The sequence below is a fragment of the Ranitomeya imitator genome, chromosome 5 (genome assembly GCF_032444005.1).
Source record: "Ranitomeya imitator isolate aRanImi1 chromosome 5, aRanImi1.pri, whole genome shotgun sequence".
Taxonomy (NCBI): domain Eukaryota; kingdom Metazoa; phylum Chordata; class Amphibia; order Anura; family Dendrobatidae; genus Ranitomeya; species Ranitomeya imitator.
In genome coordinates this window covers 278388556-278407585 of record NC_091286.1, presented here as the reverse complement: position 1 = coordinate 278407585, position 19030 = coordinate 278388556, and the positions used below count along the sequence as shown (strand labels likewise).

The following is a 19030-nucleotide window of genomic DNA, read 5'->3' as shown; positions in this document are numbered from 1 at the left end:
CGACATGTGGCCATCCGTCGCGATCCATTGCTAATACAAGTCTATGGGAAAAAAAACGCATCCTGCGGGCACATTTGCAGGATCCGTTTTTTTCCCAAAACGACGCATTGCAACGGATCTGAAAAGATGGAAGTGTGAAAGTAGCCTAAGTCACAACAGGAAAAACCTTACAAAATAATGAATAATAACAAAGATATATCCGTGATAATCAGAAGCAAATAGTAAGGACTTTCCCCTGAGGAAGCCACGCTGTGTAGTGATACGTGTGGGGTTCTTTCCCCTCCTCCTTGAAGTGACTGGGTTACTCTTTCATTCCAAGATCCAACAGGTCTTATTCAGCCTCACTTTCTTGCCTCCCCTTTTTTTCCCTTCTGTTTATCTTCCAGATGGTTTTCTTCTCTTACATTGTTTTGCCACCTTCCAAGACTTTATGGATTTGAGTCTAGGGGGATATAGGCTTTAATTGCTTATTTATGCATCGTATTTTGCCATTTTCTGTGAGTCTGTTGACATTTTGCTATTGAATACTATTTGCTTCTGATTATCACCTTCATGCTTTTGTTCATTTGTTAACCTTAGGGGGTTTTTTTTACTGTTTTTAATTTGCTTGTTGCTTGTCCAACTTTAATTGTCTTCATAAAGATTTATATCACCATTTTGTTGTGATCTTTACCTTTACACAATACTTTTTTTCTTGCTTATTTGCATATTTTTTAGCGTGTGGTTAGTGATCCCATATATTTACCTTTAGTAGTGCCCTCAGTTTTTCTGTTTCATTCATATTTCCTATCACAGAAATTATTTAACTTAGAGCTATTAACTTCTTGATTGCTGTGCTGGGGGTCATTCACTGGCCCAACACCGATCCTGAGAATTGGCACTTTGAATGGAGCCGTTATCGTTTATACACACCTTCATTGCATTCTTTCTTAATGGAAGCACAGTAGAGTAGCTGAATGCTGTGCTTGGCTATCTTTAGAGGACTCATAAAGAATAAATGGAGCAGAAGTGTGCGTGATCTGATGACACATTCCATTTCGGTCTCCATTTTATTTCAGATTGTTTCTTTAGGCCATGTTCACATGTTCAATATTTACTTAGTATTGAAAATCAGTATTTCTAAGCCAAAATCAGGAGTGGATCAATTTCAGGAAAAGTGTAATAGAAACATGTTACCACTTATGTATTTATCACCCACTCCTGGTTTTGGCTTACAAATACTGATATAAAATACCAACCAAATGCTGAACATGTGAACGTTGCCTTATAACGTTGACACATTGTCAATATTGTCTTGTTTTATGGAGTCACGAGTGGTTCTAAATCTCATGCAGATGATGAAGTGATTGATTAAAATCCCAAAGTATATGGGCAATGAAATATATACTAGCAAAAATTAATACAAAATAGATCCATAAAATTAGCCGCTAGTTGCTTCCTATTGGGATTCTAATTTAAATAAGTATTACCATAATGGGAAATATAGAAAATTGCAATTGTATATGCAGAAATGTTCCTACTTTATCAAACCACTCTACTCATTTTTGCACATCCTACCCCATAATATAACACAACATCAGTGACATCATACAAGTTTGCTTGCTTGTTCATATGTTCTTTGTGTTACTGATAATACATAAACTCTTGTATATGAAAGAATTTCCAATCTTTTTTTCAGAGGCCAGTTCTTTTGATGAAGTGGGGATTATTGTAGGTTCTAGCTTGGGTGTACTCCTCGTTCTTCTGTTGTTGACTGCTTTTGGTAAGTATGAGCCCTGTAGGCATCAAATGTAACTTTACTTTACCCTTGAAATCATATTGTGGAGTTTTGATCCTTTTTGTTTTTTCTTAGTTATTTATAAGAGATTAAAGGAGAAACAGATTAAACATAACCCCAACAAGGAAATCATAGATATCACACATGAAGATAAAGAGCTCTCCAAGCTGCGTGGCTTGTCAAATGCTGTTGGTTTAGCTAATGCATGCTATGCTATAAGGTAAAAAAGCATCTGACATTTTTACTTCACTTACTTGTTTTTTTTGTGATCATATGCTCATCAAGTTTAGGAATAAGGGTATTTTCTTGCTTAAAGGAACCCAATGAGCTGCTTATAAGAAAGTAACTAAATACAGTATATTGATAAGTACATACAATTATTACATTCTTACCTGATGTACAATGGTTTTTGCTTTTTCTCTGCTGCAGAGTATCTGCATATCAGCCGCTATGTGTGGCCTATATTTAAGCACAACAGGCAGAGCTCACCATCATTTCCAGCACCTGCAATTATTAACTGTTTGTTAACTTAATCATTAGTTTCAATTAAGGACAGAAAATAGTGCGGCTCTCTACCAAGAGGTTGATAGAAAATTAATAGGAAGAGTTAAAAACAGTGAAGATTGATGTTTAAAAGGGTGTCCGAAATAGACTTTTAGACTTGCAAAATAATAAACTGAGTTGTTGCTTACTCTCCACATGTCCATCAATCCCTTTCGACCACTGTTTTATTATTTAACAGACTGCAGCAGTGACATTATGATTAAAGTGCATGTGACCACTGCAAACAATCAATGCACTCAACAGTGATGCTGATGTAGAGATTACGAGCTGCTAAGTATAGTGGTTGGCTGTAGAGGTCATATGTACTGTAGTCGAGATGTCAACACTGCAACTTGTCAACAAAGACCAGGCCAAGTATTGTATGAATCACAATGCGATGTATAATAAAGTTACCTAGTTACATAATCTTAAAAATACCTAGTTTCATCAAGTTTAACCTTCCCTACAACCAACCTTTTTTTCACAGTACTCTGCCAACAAAAAATGAAATGGAAAACTTGCCCACTTTCCCTCGAGTGAATTTAGAACTATGTGTTTTCTTGGGAAGCGGAGCATTTGGAGAAGTATATCAAGGCATCGCTAAAGATATACTTGGTCCCGGAACTGGAAGTCAGAAAGTTGCTGTGAAGGTAACGTTAATTTCAGAGGTCGGTTGTAAGTTCCCGGAGCACTCCTTCTCAATCCCAATGTTTTTCCCTAAGTAAAATAATAACACTTAGACTCACCTCCAATGCTGGTGTAGTTCCAGTTGTGTCGTCTTTCATTACCCAGGGCTTGTGTAACATATCAACCAATCAGTGATGGATTCACGATCACCTCCTTCAAATAAAGACATCCAGAGGCATATGTTATAATTTTATTGGGGGTAAACATAGGCATTGGAAAGGGGTTGTCCTCCGAGTAGTGGACAATCCGTTTAATCAAAATCTTCAAAGTTCCAATATACCTGTAAGGTGTGGTCAGCCATTCCACACACATTTTAAGAAAATGTATAAGTTAAAGTTTAAATTATTTAAGAAAATGTAGATATTTCATAGACTTGTATAGCTACAACACAGAAGCATGGGATTAGTATGATGTAAAAATGAAATTAGAAACCTTTTTAACTTAATGCTATGGGCTAATGTTCACAATTGCTCAGTCAATGGAGAACAATCATTTAATTTAACATTTTTGTAATTTGTTGATATGTCACAGCATAACAAACCCCCAAATATACAAATAACATATAGATCTCAGAGCCACAGCTAACAAATAAATTGGGTGACATTCCTAATAAATAAAATGAGTGGTCATCCTTCTTTATTGTGGACCATGTATAAGCCACTTGGCTATCTACATTATAGAATAAATATTTTTCTTTTCATTTCTATAATTTTGGTTGATGTGGATATATTTAATCTTTTATGTTGAACAGACTCTGAAAAGTGATGCAACAGATGAAGAAAAAGTGGAATTTCTGAAGGAAGCACATTTGATGAGGTATAAAATGTAATCTTACATAAAACATACCGTAATTTAATATGATATATTAACAAATTAATAGTAAAGTAAAAGTACGCCTCTGAGGACCATCCACTTTTATTGACACAGATGATTAAGTTAAAAAAATAGAGCAGGGGCTTCATACACATAATATATGATGAGAATCTCATATACATAGTATTCATCAATATCTTTTGTCAATTAATTTAAACCAAAAACTCTTAGTTCTATGTTCCTTGCCGGTCTGTATGTAATGTAATGTAATGTAATGCAAATGTAATTTGCAGCTAAGGGTATGTGCACACGTCGATGGAACCTCTGTGGATTTTTCTGCACCTGTTTTTGTAAATCTGCAGGTAAACCGCACTGTGGATTACCTGCGGATTTACTGCGGAATTACCGTAGATTTACCGCGGTTTTTGTGCGGATTCCACCTGCGGTTCTACACCTGTGGATTCCTATTATGGACCAGGTATAAACCGCAGCAGAATCCGCACAAAGAATTGACATGCTGCGGAATAAACAACGCAGCATTTCCGAGTGTTTTTTTCCGCAGCATGGGCACTGCGGATTTTGTTTTCCATAGGTTTATATTGTACAGTAAACGCATGGAAAGCACATATCCTAATGGTTGGCTGCTGATAGACTGCAGCTGTAACAGCTCCATCCGAGCCGAATCTGCTGGGAAGCAGGAAGCAAAATTGTGGATGAACATAGAGGATCAAAAATCTTTTTCCACCTGGGTCATAGTTTTGCTTGCATTCTTTATGTACTGGGGAGGTTTTATACTATTCATATTTCTCTTACATTTTAATACTTTTTTACACAGCCAGTTTCACCATCCTAATATCCTAAAGCTGCTCGGTGTCTGCCTTCATAATGAACCTCAATATATTATCTTGGAATTGATGGATGGTGGGGATCTGCTTTCATACTTGCGAGGTGCTCGAGTAAATACTCATGTAAGTATGAGAATTGTTCTTTCTACTATTGAGTACATTTAAACTATTAGGCCGGTATCACACTTGAAACTCGCATGGTTCGGACTAGAGTATTCAGCTGCATGAAAATACATGCAGCCGCACACTCCGATCCCGAGTGCCGGCGGCAGTGCCGGGTGTTGAAGAGAGAGACTCGCGCTAGTTTCTCGCATTGCAGTTGCAAGTGTGACACCAGCACTAAGCAGACTGTTGCAAATTATGTTATTGGATTTGTCTGAGTAAATAATGCTCTTGCAGGAAGTCTTTCTTTGTTGGGTTGTAGCGGTAGGCACCAATTGTGGCCATTACTGTGTTCTTAGGGATTATCATGCATCTTTCCAAAGATTCTAGATAAACCATATAGTACATCTGAATTATTTATTGGTTATTTAGTATGTGTTATCTGTGTAACTTTTAAGGGTAGCGGATTGTTTAAAAGAGTCTAGCTGAGTGTGGATTTCACCAAATTCCTTAGCAATTTGCTTGGGTTGTCCAGAGAAGTTTGGATCACAGCTAATTTATTTTCTGCTAATTGAATGGCTCTTATTTTCCTCTGTGGTATCTCCAGTTTCTCTAGACCCTAGTGCATAATAATTGTCATATGTAAAAAATAATGAAAAATACTTTAACGCTCATCTCTCTCGACCCTCTGCTCCTCACTATCATGGATCTATTCCTTGTTGTATCTTATTATCACTGCTGCAAGCACTGAAATTCCTCCTCTTGCTGGTTGGGAATTAAGAATCGTATAAGGCAAAGAATGATTTTGTGCTGGTGTACATAAGGTCCCAGCGTACATTCTGAAGTCAGGGGAACCTCAGCAGAGCCAAAAGTACCGACATAGCATGAAGAGGTAGAGGATTTCAGCCATTTCAGATTTTTATTCTTGGAAAGGATGCAGTTGAGCAGATATAAAATTTTACATATTTAACCTTCTGGAGGCCCTTTATGGCTAGTCTTTTGCAAAATTGCAAAAATAAATCTTCATTTTGAAAAATACAGATTTTTTAAAAATTAGAGTAGAATTCTATTCCACTCAATTAAAGTCTATCATCTTTACAGTTGAGTATTATGTTAAAAACTTTACACAGAAAGCCAAACAAAGAATAGATCATGATTTCAAAGTACAGTAATCTCATAACAAAACAATATTTTACTTTTTGAAAGTGTGTAAATCATTAACCAATCATCAATAAAAAAAAATTCTACCCATAGATGACACTTACTGTTATTTACTGACTGAATCACAAAATATTAAAGGAGTTTTACAATTTTGAAAAAAGGCAACCCAAACCTTTCTTGTCATATAACAACAAAATTAAATAGTACATACCCGCATATGCACCTATCTCTGTATTTTGGTGGCAGTGATGTGATGTCATGTAAAGAGCTCACATTACATCTGTAGCTGAGCCATTGAGCTCAGTAATTGACTGCCGCCAACATGACATGATTGCTCCAGCCAAAACACTGAAACCAGAGTAGCCGCGCAGAGCCTGCGCTGGATCCAGGGAAAGTGAGTACTATCTTTTTTTTTTGCTATTTTACAAGACAGGAAAAATGTTCTAAAAGTGTTAAACATCTTATTTGAAACACTTTATTTACTACTCAAGTCTTGGTAAAATATGGTAATATAGCAATACATCCTAAACTTAAATATTCCCAATTTTACACAAATAATCACTGATCTTGGGAAATTAATCCTTACATTAATTTTACACTGTTTAAAAAATTATTTCCTCTTCTTTGTTGTGTAATTAGTTGTCAATGGTTTGTCTTTGACACTCAGCTAGATCTCCTATGTAATGTGAACAAACATAGATTGATGTACTGCTGTGATGATGACCAAAACTAAGTAATGGCGAGCTTGGCAAAAACTCCAAGACTCTAGTCAGAAATACAGTCATAAATCTCATGTGGAGGCTTACATGGAAAGTTGGAAGTAAACTTTTGTCCACAATTGTCTATAAATATGTGCATGGCTATGTTTCTTATAGGTCCAAGAGTCATTGTCAACTGTGGATCTACTGGATATGTCACTGGATATTTCCACAGGCTGTGTGTATTTGGAGAAAATGCATTTTGTCCACAGGTAAACTCATGAAAATGAATTGTAGCTTCTCTACGAGGCCTGATAATGAGGCTCTAGAAATGTTCTGTAGGAATATATCAGTTACCACACATCTTCGTCTCTGTGGGACTGACAGAAATAGCTGAGCACAGTGCTTGGCTATATCTGGCAGTCCCTAGAAAAATCAATGGCGCACATTTAAATGCATAAAAGCCCTTACTACAGATTATTACCACTGGCATTAATTTTTATTTTACTTCTGGAGCCGTGTCACTAATTTTTGCTCCCTGCCCCTAGTAAAATACTTACCGACAGCCGTCTTCTGCTATTCCCTGTCCCGCTCTACCATCTTGTGTCCTTAGTTCTTGACTGCCTGGAAGTCAGATGTAACGGTCACAAGCTTTCAAAGTAATAGTTATGAGATCCTCGTTTTGACCTCGTTCTGACTTACATAGACTAACATTGAGAAGTGACTTCCGGCCTGCCCAGCAAACAATAGAGGCATCCGGCAGGTAACAAATAGTAAAAGACGACCAGAGCTATGTTAATAATAGAAGGAGATGGGTTAATGTTACCTCTTCAGCAGAGAAATTAAAATAAAAAAACGCTGAAGTGGTGCTAAACACTGTTTAAATAAAAGTATTGAATGATCTTTTGTTTAGAGACTTGGCTGCTCGCAACTGCCTGGTATCAGTAAAAGAATACCACAACCCAAGGAGAATTGTTAAGATTGGGGATTTTGGACTAGCTAGAGATGTGTATAAAAGTGATTATTATAGAAAGAAAGGAGAAGGACTCCTGCCAGTTCGATGGATGGCTCCTGAAAGTCTCATTGATGGCATTTTTACCACTCGCTCTGATGTTTGGTGAGTTTTATCCTGTAATGCCTGCGTTCTCACTACTTTACATATTATTAAAAACAACTTTTAAGACATTTCCTTTTATATTAGCGCACGAGCAGATGTCATTTTTTAAAACTTTTTATATTATTGGTTTCTGAAAGCCCACCTCTGAAGTGTGTAGCTCCGGCATGAGCTTTGTGTGCACAGAGTGGTGGTCCATACCATGCTATGTTAGAGTGAATGCACAGACCCATAAGCTTACTATTGAGCTGTATAAAGCCCTGTGCCCACAGTTCTTGCAGGAGCTACAGACTTCAGAGTGGTGTTTTGTCTGATCGGTTGGGGGTCTCAGGACTCAGACTACCACCAATCAGCAACAATATGAAGCGCCTCTATTAAAGTTTTTTAAAAACTCATTGTAATTTGGAATCATTTCTATATCGTGGCATCTGAGTCACTTCTTCTGGGAAGGAAAACATTTTAAGACTAACTGTTATTATTATTTTTTCAGAAATCAATAGTACAACACCAGAAACTTTGCAATAATATATCTTATCAGAACATTTTTTTACTCTGTATTCATGGATAAAATCTCAGTGAATACAGATTTTCCCATTGCTGAGATAAGAGATGAAAATTGATGCTCATAAAGTTCTATGGAGAATGGTGGACACTGGAAGATATAGAGGCAGACTTAGGCCATATTCACACTCTCAGTATTTGTAAGCCAAAATCAGGAGTGGAACAATCAGAGAATGGAGAGAGTCACACTATTATATAACATGGCTGAGTGCTACACAGCTGTGCTCCGATCCTGTCATGCAAGAGGATCGGAGCACAGTAGCTTGACTCACGGCTTCCTCTGGCAGCAAAGCAGGAGTCGAGGGTCATTAGCATATCGCATCAGATGCTCTCACATCGGTTTCTATACACTGATGTGACTCTGGCCTAAGAAGTATAATAGAAACACGTCGCCACTTCTGCATTTTTCATTCACTCCTGGTTTTGGCTTACAAATACTGATGAAAAAATACTCCCCAAATAATCAATAGACCTTAGACATTTTGCTGCTATTCTTTTGAAATGTCAGTTACACTCTAGGTATTAAACTCAGTGATTAACTGCATAATTACGTCTTTGTTTTATTTAGGTCATTTGGAGTTCTGTTATGGGAACTTTTCTCTCTCGGACAACAACCTTATCAAGGGTATTCCAACATGGAGGTTTTACATTTTGTACGTTCTGGCCAAAGAATGGATTCTCCAGACAACTGCCCTGATGACGTGTATGTGAAATACTTTTATTAGTACACAATAAATTGTCTCTCTATGGTAAAGGGCCCAAAGATAAGCGTATTACCACAGGTTTGGTTTCAGAAAGCCAACTATACATTTAGTATTAGTTTTACATGTTGGTCATTCAACAAGAGATGCTGATTATTATTGGTTTTCCATGCATTGCCTTTTAGAGAGAGTGGACCCCATGTGTGGAATCTCTCTCTACAAAGTCTGTGGCTTGGTGAGATAGCCCCTTTGCTATGGCACAGTTTACAAGACATCCATGATACCACTATACACTTAATTATAATACTTAATTACAATGTATGTGTATTGATGTAGTACCAGTGCCAGAACTGCTGTTCATTTTTTCCTAGTTGTCACTTTGCCAATAAAATGTAGTCTACTTTAAAGGCATCCATACACGTTAGTCTAAAGTAAGCCAACACTTATTGATGCATACAACTGTCAATCTAATGTATATGGATACCCTCGAATCTCCCCCAACATTATGATGTCAAGGAAGGTAAGAATCTGGCATGTCTTGATTTCAGAATGGCATTCCTTTTGTTCCCTAAGGTTGAGCTTTTGTTGCGTTTTTGATATTTCAGAATTTCTGCTACTCTTATTTAAATTTGGTTACTTGTGTTTTTTCCTTGCATTTTTGTGTGCGTTATTCTATCACACATTTTTGATGCTGCGGCTTTTGCCTCTGTTTAGTGTGTCATTTGTTAATTAAAGCTGGCTTGCTTTTTACTTTTTCTGGTATTTTAATTTCACTGAACTTTTTTGACATACGTAGGTGCAGATTACATGCATTCTTGATGTGTTTAAGCTTCGGAAACACACTAACAACACATGTGCGTTTCTTACCTGTGGAGTTTTCCCATCTAATGTAAGTGGGGAAAATGTGCACAGAAAACTTAATGTATCCGCAAGAGAAATTAACATGCTATAGATTCAAAAAAATGCACTGCAGGTCAGTTTATGGAGCGTAAAAAGCAAGCACAGTGGCCATGAGATTTCTAGAAATCACATCCACTTTGCTGGACGCTGCGTTTTTGACGCAGGGATAATATACAGCACTAAAATGCAATAAAAGCTCATAATAGTAACATAACCTAAGATATAATCTGCCTCTGGAGATGGCTGGCATCGATTCCATAGAGAACACCGGAGGGCTCGGACAATTTAGAGCTCCTGTTTATGGGAGAGTCGGGGGGGGGGGGGGGGGATGGGCGGAACAGCTGCTGGTCAAACAATTAATTTAGGTAATTTGAATGAGTGATGGGAATCCTAGAAGGCCTTTATTTGTCTCCCAGAATTGTTCTGGAGACATAATGAACCTGCTGAAGAGCATTGCAATTACAGCTACAGATGTGGTCACAATGCAAAATTAAAAGTAAGTGTGTACTGGCTCAAAGTATTTGACCAAGTCAGAATTTGGAAAACCAGACATGGGCTTTTATTTTTGGAGAGATCTGTGGGAGGGTAGGGGGACTGATCTCTCCCTCCAGTTCGGGACTTTGCAAGTGGCCCATGGCCACAATTCAGTTAATCCCGCAAGTAAGGGTTTGGTGTGTCAGTTCTTGTCTTCAAGTCCAGCAGAGATGGAGGTTCTGTGTATGCAGAGCTGTGTGAGAATTACCACAGACCAGAGCTTGGGTAAAAACCGTTACTGCCTAGGGATTCCTATGGTGGTTTAGACGCCACGGCAATGGACTATATGCAAAGGTTCCTGGTTGAGATCCAGTTGATGAAGGGTTTTAACTTTAATTTGTGCACTTTTGAAAATCAAGACTTTGTTTTTGAACTTAAATGGTTCACTGCCTCGCTGTCACACTGACATGAAAGCTGCTGCCTTACATATGGTGGAGAATGCGAGCAGTGTGAATTGAGGCATACCACAAAGAAAGCTGCATGTCTGATCAAGCCTGCAACGCTAAAACTGAGGCCCAAAGACAAGATGTAGGAGCTCCTGAAGCAGTTAGTCCTTTCCAGTATGCAACAGCAGCAGACTACCAGCCTGTTTGTACAAAGTCAGTCAGTGCTAAGGAAGATGAGCCCAGAGGATGACCTGGAAGCTTTTCTCACCATATTCAAAAGAACAGCGGAGTGGGAGAGTCTGCCGATCTCCAAGTGGGCTGAAGTGGTGGCCCCGTTCTTTGATTGAATATGCCCAGAACGCATATTTTGACCTCAGCAGGGAGGACGCCCAGGTCTATGAGAAACTCAAAGGTAAAATCCTTGCCCAGATGGGGGTTAATATGTATGTTAGGGCACAATGAGTGTACATTGGTACACCTTTGTGGAGACCCAACCCTCTAAGTCTCAGGTATATGACTTACTGCGTTTAGCAAAAAAGTGGATCCAGCCTTAGACCTTGAGCAAAGCCCACATGAATGAGAGGGTAGTAGTCGACTGGTTGGTGCAAACTCTGCCAGTATCTGTACAGTGCTTTGTGGGACAATGGGACCCAGGCAACCTAGATCAAGTGGTTATCCTGATAGAATGTTATATGGCCACGCAGGACTTGGTACGGGACTCTGCCCCACTGCGGATAAAACGTCAGCCCCTTCAAGCTGGAAAGCCTGAAAAAGGGATAATGTGTGTCAAACAGAAATCAGTTCCAGGAGCGCTGAAGGAAACTCAGACAACATATGTCGTTTGCCACAACGCGTTTCAACGGTAAACACCGTCTTCTTCAGGTGGGAGTTTACCGTTGAAACGCGTTGTGGCAAACGACATATGTTGTCTGAGTTTCCTTCAGCGCTCCTGGGACTGATTTCTGTTTGACACACATTCTTATCCTCCTTTGGAGGTATTTAGCTGGAGCTGTGGTGGTGCTCGACAACTCCTTTTCATCTCCCCTTCCCTGGGTCAATTCCTCTGCGCTCTCCTCTGACTGCTTTCACTTATCTTGAAAAAGAGATAAGACCTGTTATGACCTGGTGGTTAAGAGGCCACGCTGAAATGACCTGGTGGCTAAAACGCAACATGGAACGAGCTCTGAGAAGGTGGTATCTCTACTGACCGCAGTCCCTAATCCTAACAACACAACTAGAAATAGCCGTGGGATGTTCCTGACACTCCCTAGACACCTCGTCACAGCCTCAGATATAACTACCCCTAAAGAAGGAAATAGAAAGCTATCTTGCCTCAGAGAAACCCCCAAAAGGAAAGACAGCCCCCCACAAATATTGACTGTGAAAGGAGAGGGAAATGACGAACACAGAAATGAAATTAGATTTCAGCAAAGGGAGGCCAAAACTAAACTAGATAGACAGAGAGCAAAGGATACTGTGCGGTCAGTATTAAAAACTACAAAATCCACGCAGAGTTTACAAAAATGAACTCCACACCGACTCACGGTGTGGAGGGGCAAATCTGCTTTCCCAGAGCTTCCAGCTAGCCTGAATAAGACATAGTGACAAGCTGGACAAAAGAGACAAAAATGCAAAGCAATAGAGTCCAAACAATTGGACAAACAAAACTAGCAAAACTTATCTTTTGCAGACAAGGACTGGCCATATGAGAAATCCAAGGGAAGAATCAAATCCAACCAAGAACATTGACAGCAGGCATGGACTAAGGCCCAGAGCAGGTTTAAATAACAAACCCAGGCAAGGCGATTAGTGAAGGCAGCTGCCACAGCTACCTAACGGAGCAGCAGCTCCACTCGAAACCACCAGAGGGAGCCGAAGGGCAGAACTCGCAAACATACTATCAGCAACCACAAGAGGGAGCTCCAGAACGGAACTCACAACAAAGACCCTTTGCTGGTGTCAGTCAGAACTGAGCTCATACTGAGGGGGCTCTCAGGAATGAGGATGACAGGATGCCAATTTCCCCTAAAACAATCTCGTGGAATAACAGTGCCACTGCTATCAGGTGGTGGCAGTGCCAAGTGCCCGGATATGTGACTGCACACTGCCCCCCTGGCTTCTGAACCCATGGACTGGGGGCTTGCTAACCAGGTATCAATGTATGCCCAGACCGTCAACACCGTGGACACCCCATCTGTGTCGTGTGTGTCAATGGGCAATGCGCTGAGGCTCTCTTGGACTCTGAGAGCCTAGTGACTCTTGTGCATGGATCATTGATCCTCAGGAAAAACCTGCTGGAGGGAAAATCTGGGTCATCAGTATACACTGGGAACTCCAGGAGTATCCGACGGCAGAGGTTATCCTGTCCACCCCGTGCAAGGAAATGAAATGTGTAATGGGAGTAGTAAAGACCCTTCCTTATGAGACTATTTTGAAAAAGACTTGTCCCTGTGGGAGGTCAAAGCTAACTTTCCCATGGTAGTCTCTGGTCGCAGAATCAGAAGATCCCGAGTCAGGAATACCAGCCGTAGGGGTCACCTTCATAGGGAAAAAGCATAATCTCGATAGGTTTCCCTTAGAGGTCTTGGGAGGAGGTCCCACACTGGCCCGGGCACAGGAAGGAGTGATAGAAATAAAAGGGGCTGCTCAGCAACCGGGATTAAAGGTGGCTGTTCCTCGTATTGTGGTGAACCATCAGTTGCTATACCCAGTTGACAAAATCCGAGATGAAGTCATATAACAGCTGGTAGTGCCCCAGTCTTATCGCCAGGCGGTGCTTGAGTTGGCCCATGAACATATGCTGGGTGGCCACCTAGGGGTTCAAAATATGAGGAGAATATTCTGCAATGGTTCTTTGCTGGGTTTAATGCCAAGGTCCAGAAGTTTTGTGTCTTGCCTAGAGTGCCAGATGACCACACCCAGCACAAATTTCCATAGTTCACTAGTTCCTCTGCCTGTTATAGAGATACATTTTGAGCAGATTGCCACGAATCTTATAGGGCCAATATTAAAGTCAGCCTGTGCTACCAACACCTACTAGTGGTAGTGAATTATGCCACTGGTTACCCAGAGGCAATTCCTCTTCAACATACCTCGTTAAAACTTGTTGCCCCGGAGCTGTTTTCCATGTTTTGCGGTCTTGGGCTACCTAAGGAGATCATTATGGATCAGGGGGCTCCTTTTATGAAGTTTGGAGTCGGAGTTGTGGTGTTCTGTAAGTTGCTGTTGTATGCGTTTATCTATTGTTCCCTTTCCTCATTTAGTTTATCCCTCCCTGTTCCTACTCTCCTCCCTATTGTTAGTTAGTGATTTTAAATGTTATCCCTGTTTTGTCCACGTGTCTGGTTTACTTTTCATTTCTGTCCCATGCCTCATGGGATGTGGAAGGGGACAAATTAGGGTTTCTACATTAGCATAGTAAGGTTGGAAACTCGAGCCTCTTGACCTTTAAGAGTACTCCCGGGACAGGGATAGTTAGGGACCCTGCACCAAGGACAGTTTGATGTCCTTCTTCCCTACTAAAGACTATCACAGCATGACAATATCCCTGCTGGAAATTGCCAAAGAGACATGAGAACAGGAACCTACCCCCCATAAAAGCATGATAGAGCACATTGTGAGCATGCAAGACCTCGTCACGACTGTAATATCTGTTGTATAGGAACATTTCATGGATGCCCAGAAGTCACAGAGCCCAGCAAACAATAGGAAAGCCACAGTCAGATCCTTTAAAAAAGGGGATCAGGTATTGGTTTTGGTGCCCACCGCAGAAAGTAAGTTCATGGTCTAGCGGCAAGGGCTATATGAAGTCAGGGAAAAGATCAAGAAGGTGAATTACAGGGTATATCAGCCTGGAAACAGGAAACCTGAACAACTATATAGTGTAAATGTGTTAAAGGCGTGGAAAGACCGAAAGTTTATGTGTACAGATGTGTCTACAGTCGAACCTACTTTGGACCCTCCGACACCAGCCAGGAAGAGGCTGAGAATGAGGCAAAAATAAGCAACGCTCTCTCTAACTTTAGAGATGGGAGGTTTGGAAATTAGTGCAGTGGACTATGGACACATTCTTGGAACAGCCCTCCATTTCATCTGTGATCCTACCTGGCATTGTTACTGAGCATCATGTAAGAATTCGCTGAAACTGTACCATGTGCCGGTGGCTTGGAGACAAGCCATCACAGAAAAAATGCTTCAGCAATTAGTCACAGAGGAGTCTAGCAGTGAGTGAACTAGTCTCAATGTGCTGATTCCAAGGCTAGACGTATAGTTATGGTTTTGTAATCATTTCTGAAAATTGAATGGTGTCAAAATTTGACCTTTATCCAATGCCCTGAGTAGATGAGCTGATTGAGAGACTGGTTCAGTACTTCATGTTGCTCAATTTGACCAAGGGTTACTGGCAGGTGCCTCTGACAGAGTTGGCAGGAGAAAAGACCTCCTTCATTATATCAGAGAGTCTTTTTTCACTATGTCATCTTGCCATTTGCATTACATGTGAACCCGGCCATGTTTCAGAGGCTGATGGACATAGTTTTAGAGCCCCATCAGAGGTATGCGCTGGCATACCTGGATGATATTATTATCTATAGCAGGGGTGGGGAATCTTTTTTCTGCCAAGGACCATTTGGATAATTATACCATCCTGACTCTGGCACTGGTTTCAGGATGTAATCTTTCATTGTATGCCCATCAGTGTTCAGTAGTGAGCACTGCATGTGTGTGCTCACACAGCAAGGAGAAATTAATGAGCTGGTTGTAATCAAAATACACCTCCCTGCCCAAGAATGCGATTCCTGAGAATCTGCTCGGGGGTCTAATAAAAGGTCATCGAGGGCCCCTGGGGCTTGAGGTTCCCCACCCTGTAAACAGGCCCTAAGCAGTCAAAAAACCCACATGTGACCCTATGTTGGAAACAAGACCCCTCAAGGAATGTATCTAGATCTGTGGTGAGCACCCAAACCCCAAATAAACAAAATCGAGGTAATTCAAAACTGTCTTATTACTACCAAACAGGTAGAAGAATTCCTCAGCATCATTGGGTATTACTGATGATTTATGCCTAATTTTGCACCTTTGACCGATCTCTTAAAGGGAGGAAAATCGGTCATGTTTCGATGGAACAATAAGGCGGAGGAAACATTCCAGTCCATGAAGTTGGCATTGTGCCGACAGCCGTCCTCACCAACCTCAACTTTAGGAATAGTTTTATCATTCAAACTGATGCCTCTGACATAGGCCTAGGAGCCGTTGTGCCACAGGAGGTGCAAGGAGAGGAACATCCAATCACCTACTTGAGTAGGAAATTTACCCCAGAAGAGAAAGATTAGCATAATAGAGTAGGAGTGCTTGGCCAATAAGTGGTCCTTGGAGTCCCTACGCTATTATTTACTGGGGCAACAGTTCTGCCTGGTAATGGACCACTCACCGCTAGTCTGGAAATGCCAAGAAGAGTAATGCACCAGATTTTTTCTGTTACAAAACATGATTTTCTTGGTGGAACTCTGAGCTTGGAAGTCGTAAGGAAATGTGGGTGCCCTGTCACAGGCACCCTGTAGGGAAATAGTGTTCAACCACTCAAATTTGAACAGAGAAGGGGGGGGGGGTATATAAGGCAGTGATGGGAATGATATATGCGGGCCATTACATGTCTCCCAGAATATGATTGGAGACATAATGAACCCGCTGGAGAGCATTGTAATCACAGCGACAGCTGTGTGTTGCAACGCAAAATTAAAAGTAAATGTGGACTAGGTCAAGCGATTTGACCAAGTCAGATTTAGGAAAACCAGACATGGGCTTTTTTTGTTGGAGACATGTGTAGGAAGGTAAAGGGATGGATATCTCCCCCCAGTTTGGTTTTTTGCAAGTGGCACATGGCCTCGATTCAAATTTAATCTTACATATAAGGGTTGGGTGTGCCAGTTGTTCTTTTCAAGTGGAGCAGAGCTGGAGGTTCTGTGTGCGGCTGGGTCTTTGAGATTGAACACAGACCACAGTAAAAGCTGTTACTGCCCCAGAATTTCTATGGTGGTACAGATGCCCATGGTAACAGACTATATACAAACATTACAGTTATTTTTGAAAAATAAATATTTTGTTTTTTAACTAACCTGGGTCCACTGCCTCACTACCATATTGGCATTTAAGCTGCTGCCTTCCAGTAAGTAGAATTCCCACTGCAAATCTTAAAACAAATCCACACCCTGAAAATCAATGGCTTCTCCTCAATATTATAAGCATGTTTTATCAGCAGGAGATTATCACTAAAGGGCTAGGTGACACATGTAAAGGCAGTGAAGCTAGTCTGTGTAACCCAGCTCCACCACTGATTGTACATTGTTAGCAAGTGGCCAATGTACACAGGAAGCTGCCAATCAGTGACGTTGGTGGGGTTATACAGAGCTCCACATTCTGACCACTGCTACATCTACACCAGAGAAAACGGAATCTATGACTGTAAGATTTCTGGCGTAGTGCACCGAGGCGCACAACACTTGTGAGACGATCCAGATTCATGAAGAGGCACGCACCAATTCATGAATCAAGAACGTCTGTTTCCATCACACCTCCTCATCAAGACTGACCAGAAAACCTTAGTCTGCAAAAAAATGTGTTCAGTTAAACCAGCAACTGCAGTCTATTCAAGCAGCTAGAAGAGCAAGCCGCTTAAGTCATTATACTTCTTTTTATGGGATTGACCTAGCACTCAGCACCTCGGTGCTGCTCCTGTCAGTAAAGGATATTGTCTGTTGCCATTACACCCAGTTATTAATGGAAGTGGGAAATTCTTTGAATTCCATTTACCATAAAGATAATTCTGAACATGAGGAGCAAACGATAGAGCTTTTACTTATCTTTTTTGCTTCACCTTTTGCACACTGTCATTTTTTATGCAATCCTTCAATTGTTAGCTCAGTGTTTAATGACAAAAGAGTTTGCATTTTAGCAGACTTTGCTTCTTTGATTGTGCTTCTTAACCCCTTTACCCCCAAGGGTGGTTTGCACGTCAATGACCAGGCCAATTTTTACAATTCTGACCACTGTCCATTTATGAGGTTATGACTCTGGAACGCTTCAACGGATCCCGGTGATTCTGACATTGTTTTCTCGTGACATATTGTACTTCATGATAGTGGTAAAATTTCTTTGATATTACCTGTGTTTATTTGTGAAAAAAATGGAAATTTGGTGAAAATTTTGAAAATTTTGCAATTTTCCAACTTTGAATTTTTATCCAATTAAATCACAGAGATATGTCACACAAAATACTTAATAAGTAACATTTCCCACATGTCTACTTTACATCAGCACAATTTTGGAACCAAAATTTTTTCTTTGTTAGGGAGTTATAAGGGTTAAAAGTTGACCAGCAATTTCTCATTTTTACAACACCATTTTTTTTAAGGGACCACATCTCATTTGAAGTCATTTTGAGGGGTCTATATGATAGAAAATAACCAAGTGTGACACCATTCAAGAAGTTTATTAACCCTTCAGGTGTTTCACAGGAATTATTGGAATGTTTAAATAAAAATGAACATTTAACTTTTTGCTCACAAAAAATTTATTTCAGCTCCAATTTGTTTTATTTTACCAAGGGTAACAGGAGAAAATGGACCGCAAAAGTTGTTGCACAATTTGTCCTGAGTACGCCAATACCTCAAATGTGGGGGTAAACCACTGTTTTGGCGCATGGCAGAGTTCAGAAGGGAAGGAGCGCCATTTGATTTTTCAATGCAAAATTGACAGGAATTGAGTTGGGACGCCATGTTGCGTTTGGAGAGCCACTGATGTGCCTAAACACTGAAACCCCCCACAAGTGACACCATTTTGGAAAGTAGATCCCCTAAGGAACTTATATAGATGTGTGGTGAGCACTTTGACCCACCAAGTGCTTCACAGAAGTTTATAATGCAGAGCCGAAAAAATAAAAAATCATATTTTTTCACAAAAATGATTTTTCAGCCCAATTTTTATTTTTCCAAGGGTAAGAGAAGAAATTGGACCCCAAAAGTTGTTGTACAATTTGTCCTGAGTATGCTGATACCCGATATGTGGGGGTAAACCACTGTTTGGGCGCATGGCACAGCTCGGAAAGGAAGGAGCGCCATTTGACTTTTCAATGCAAAATTAACTGGAATTGAGATGGGATGCCATGTTACGTTTAGAGAGCCACTGATGTGCCTAAACATTGAAACCCCCCAC

The 19030-nt window shown here is 40.4% G+C and overlaps 1 protein-coding gene across 7 annotated transcripts in view; it reads left to right on the top strand.

Annotated features, from left to right (window-relative positions):
- The window catches only part of ROS1 (ROS proto-oncogene 1, receptor tyrosine kinase), a 416131-nt gene that overhangs the window by 314772 nt on the left and 82329 nt on the right, over positions 1-19030 (top strand). For 6 of the 7 annotated variants that reach the window (XM_069726197.1, XM_069726196.1, XM_069726195.1 and 3 more), the window contains 8 exons: positions 1679-1762; positions 1853-1997; positions 2808-2970; positions 3759-3823; positions 4656-4788; positions 6804-6898; positions 7540-7743; positions 8870-9004. In XM_069726197.1, the coding sequence (XP_069582298.1) occupies positions 1679-1762; positions 1853-1997; positions 2808-2970; positions 3759-3823; positions 4656-4788; positions 6804-6898; positions 7540-7743; positions 8870-9004 (1024 nt within the window). Of the gene's footprint in view, positions 1-1678; positions 1763-1852; positions 1998-2807; positions 2971-3758; positions 3824-4655; positions 4789-6803; positions 6899-7539; positions 7744-8869; positions 9005-19030 lie in introns of those variants that run through there. The other variant, XM_069726199.1, reaches the window with a different exon arrangement.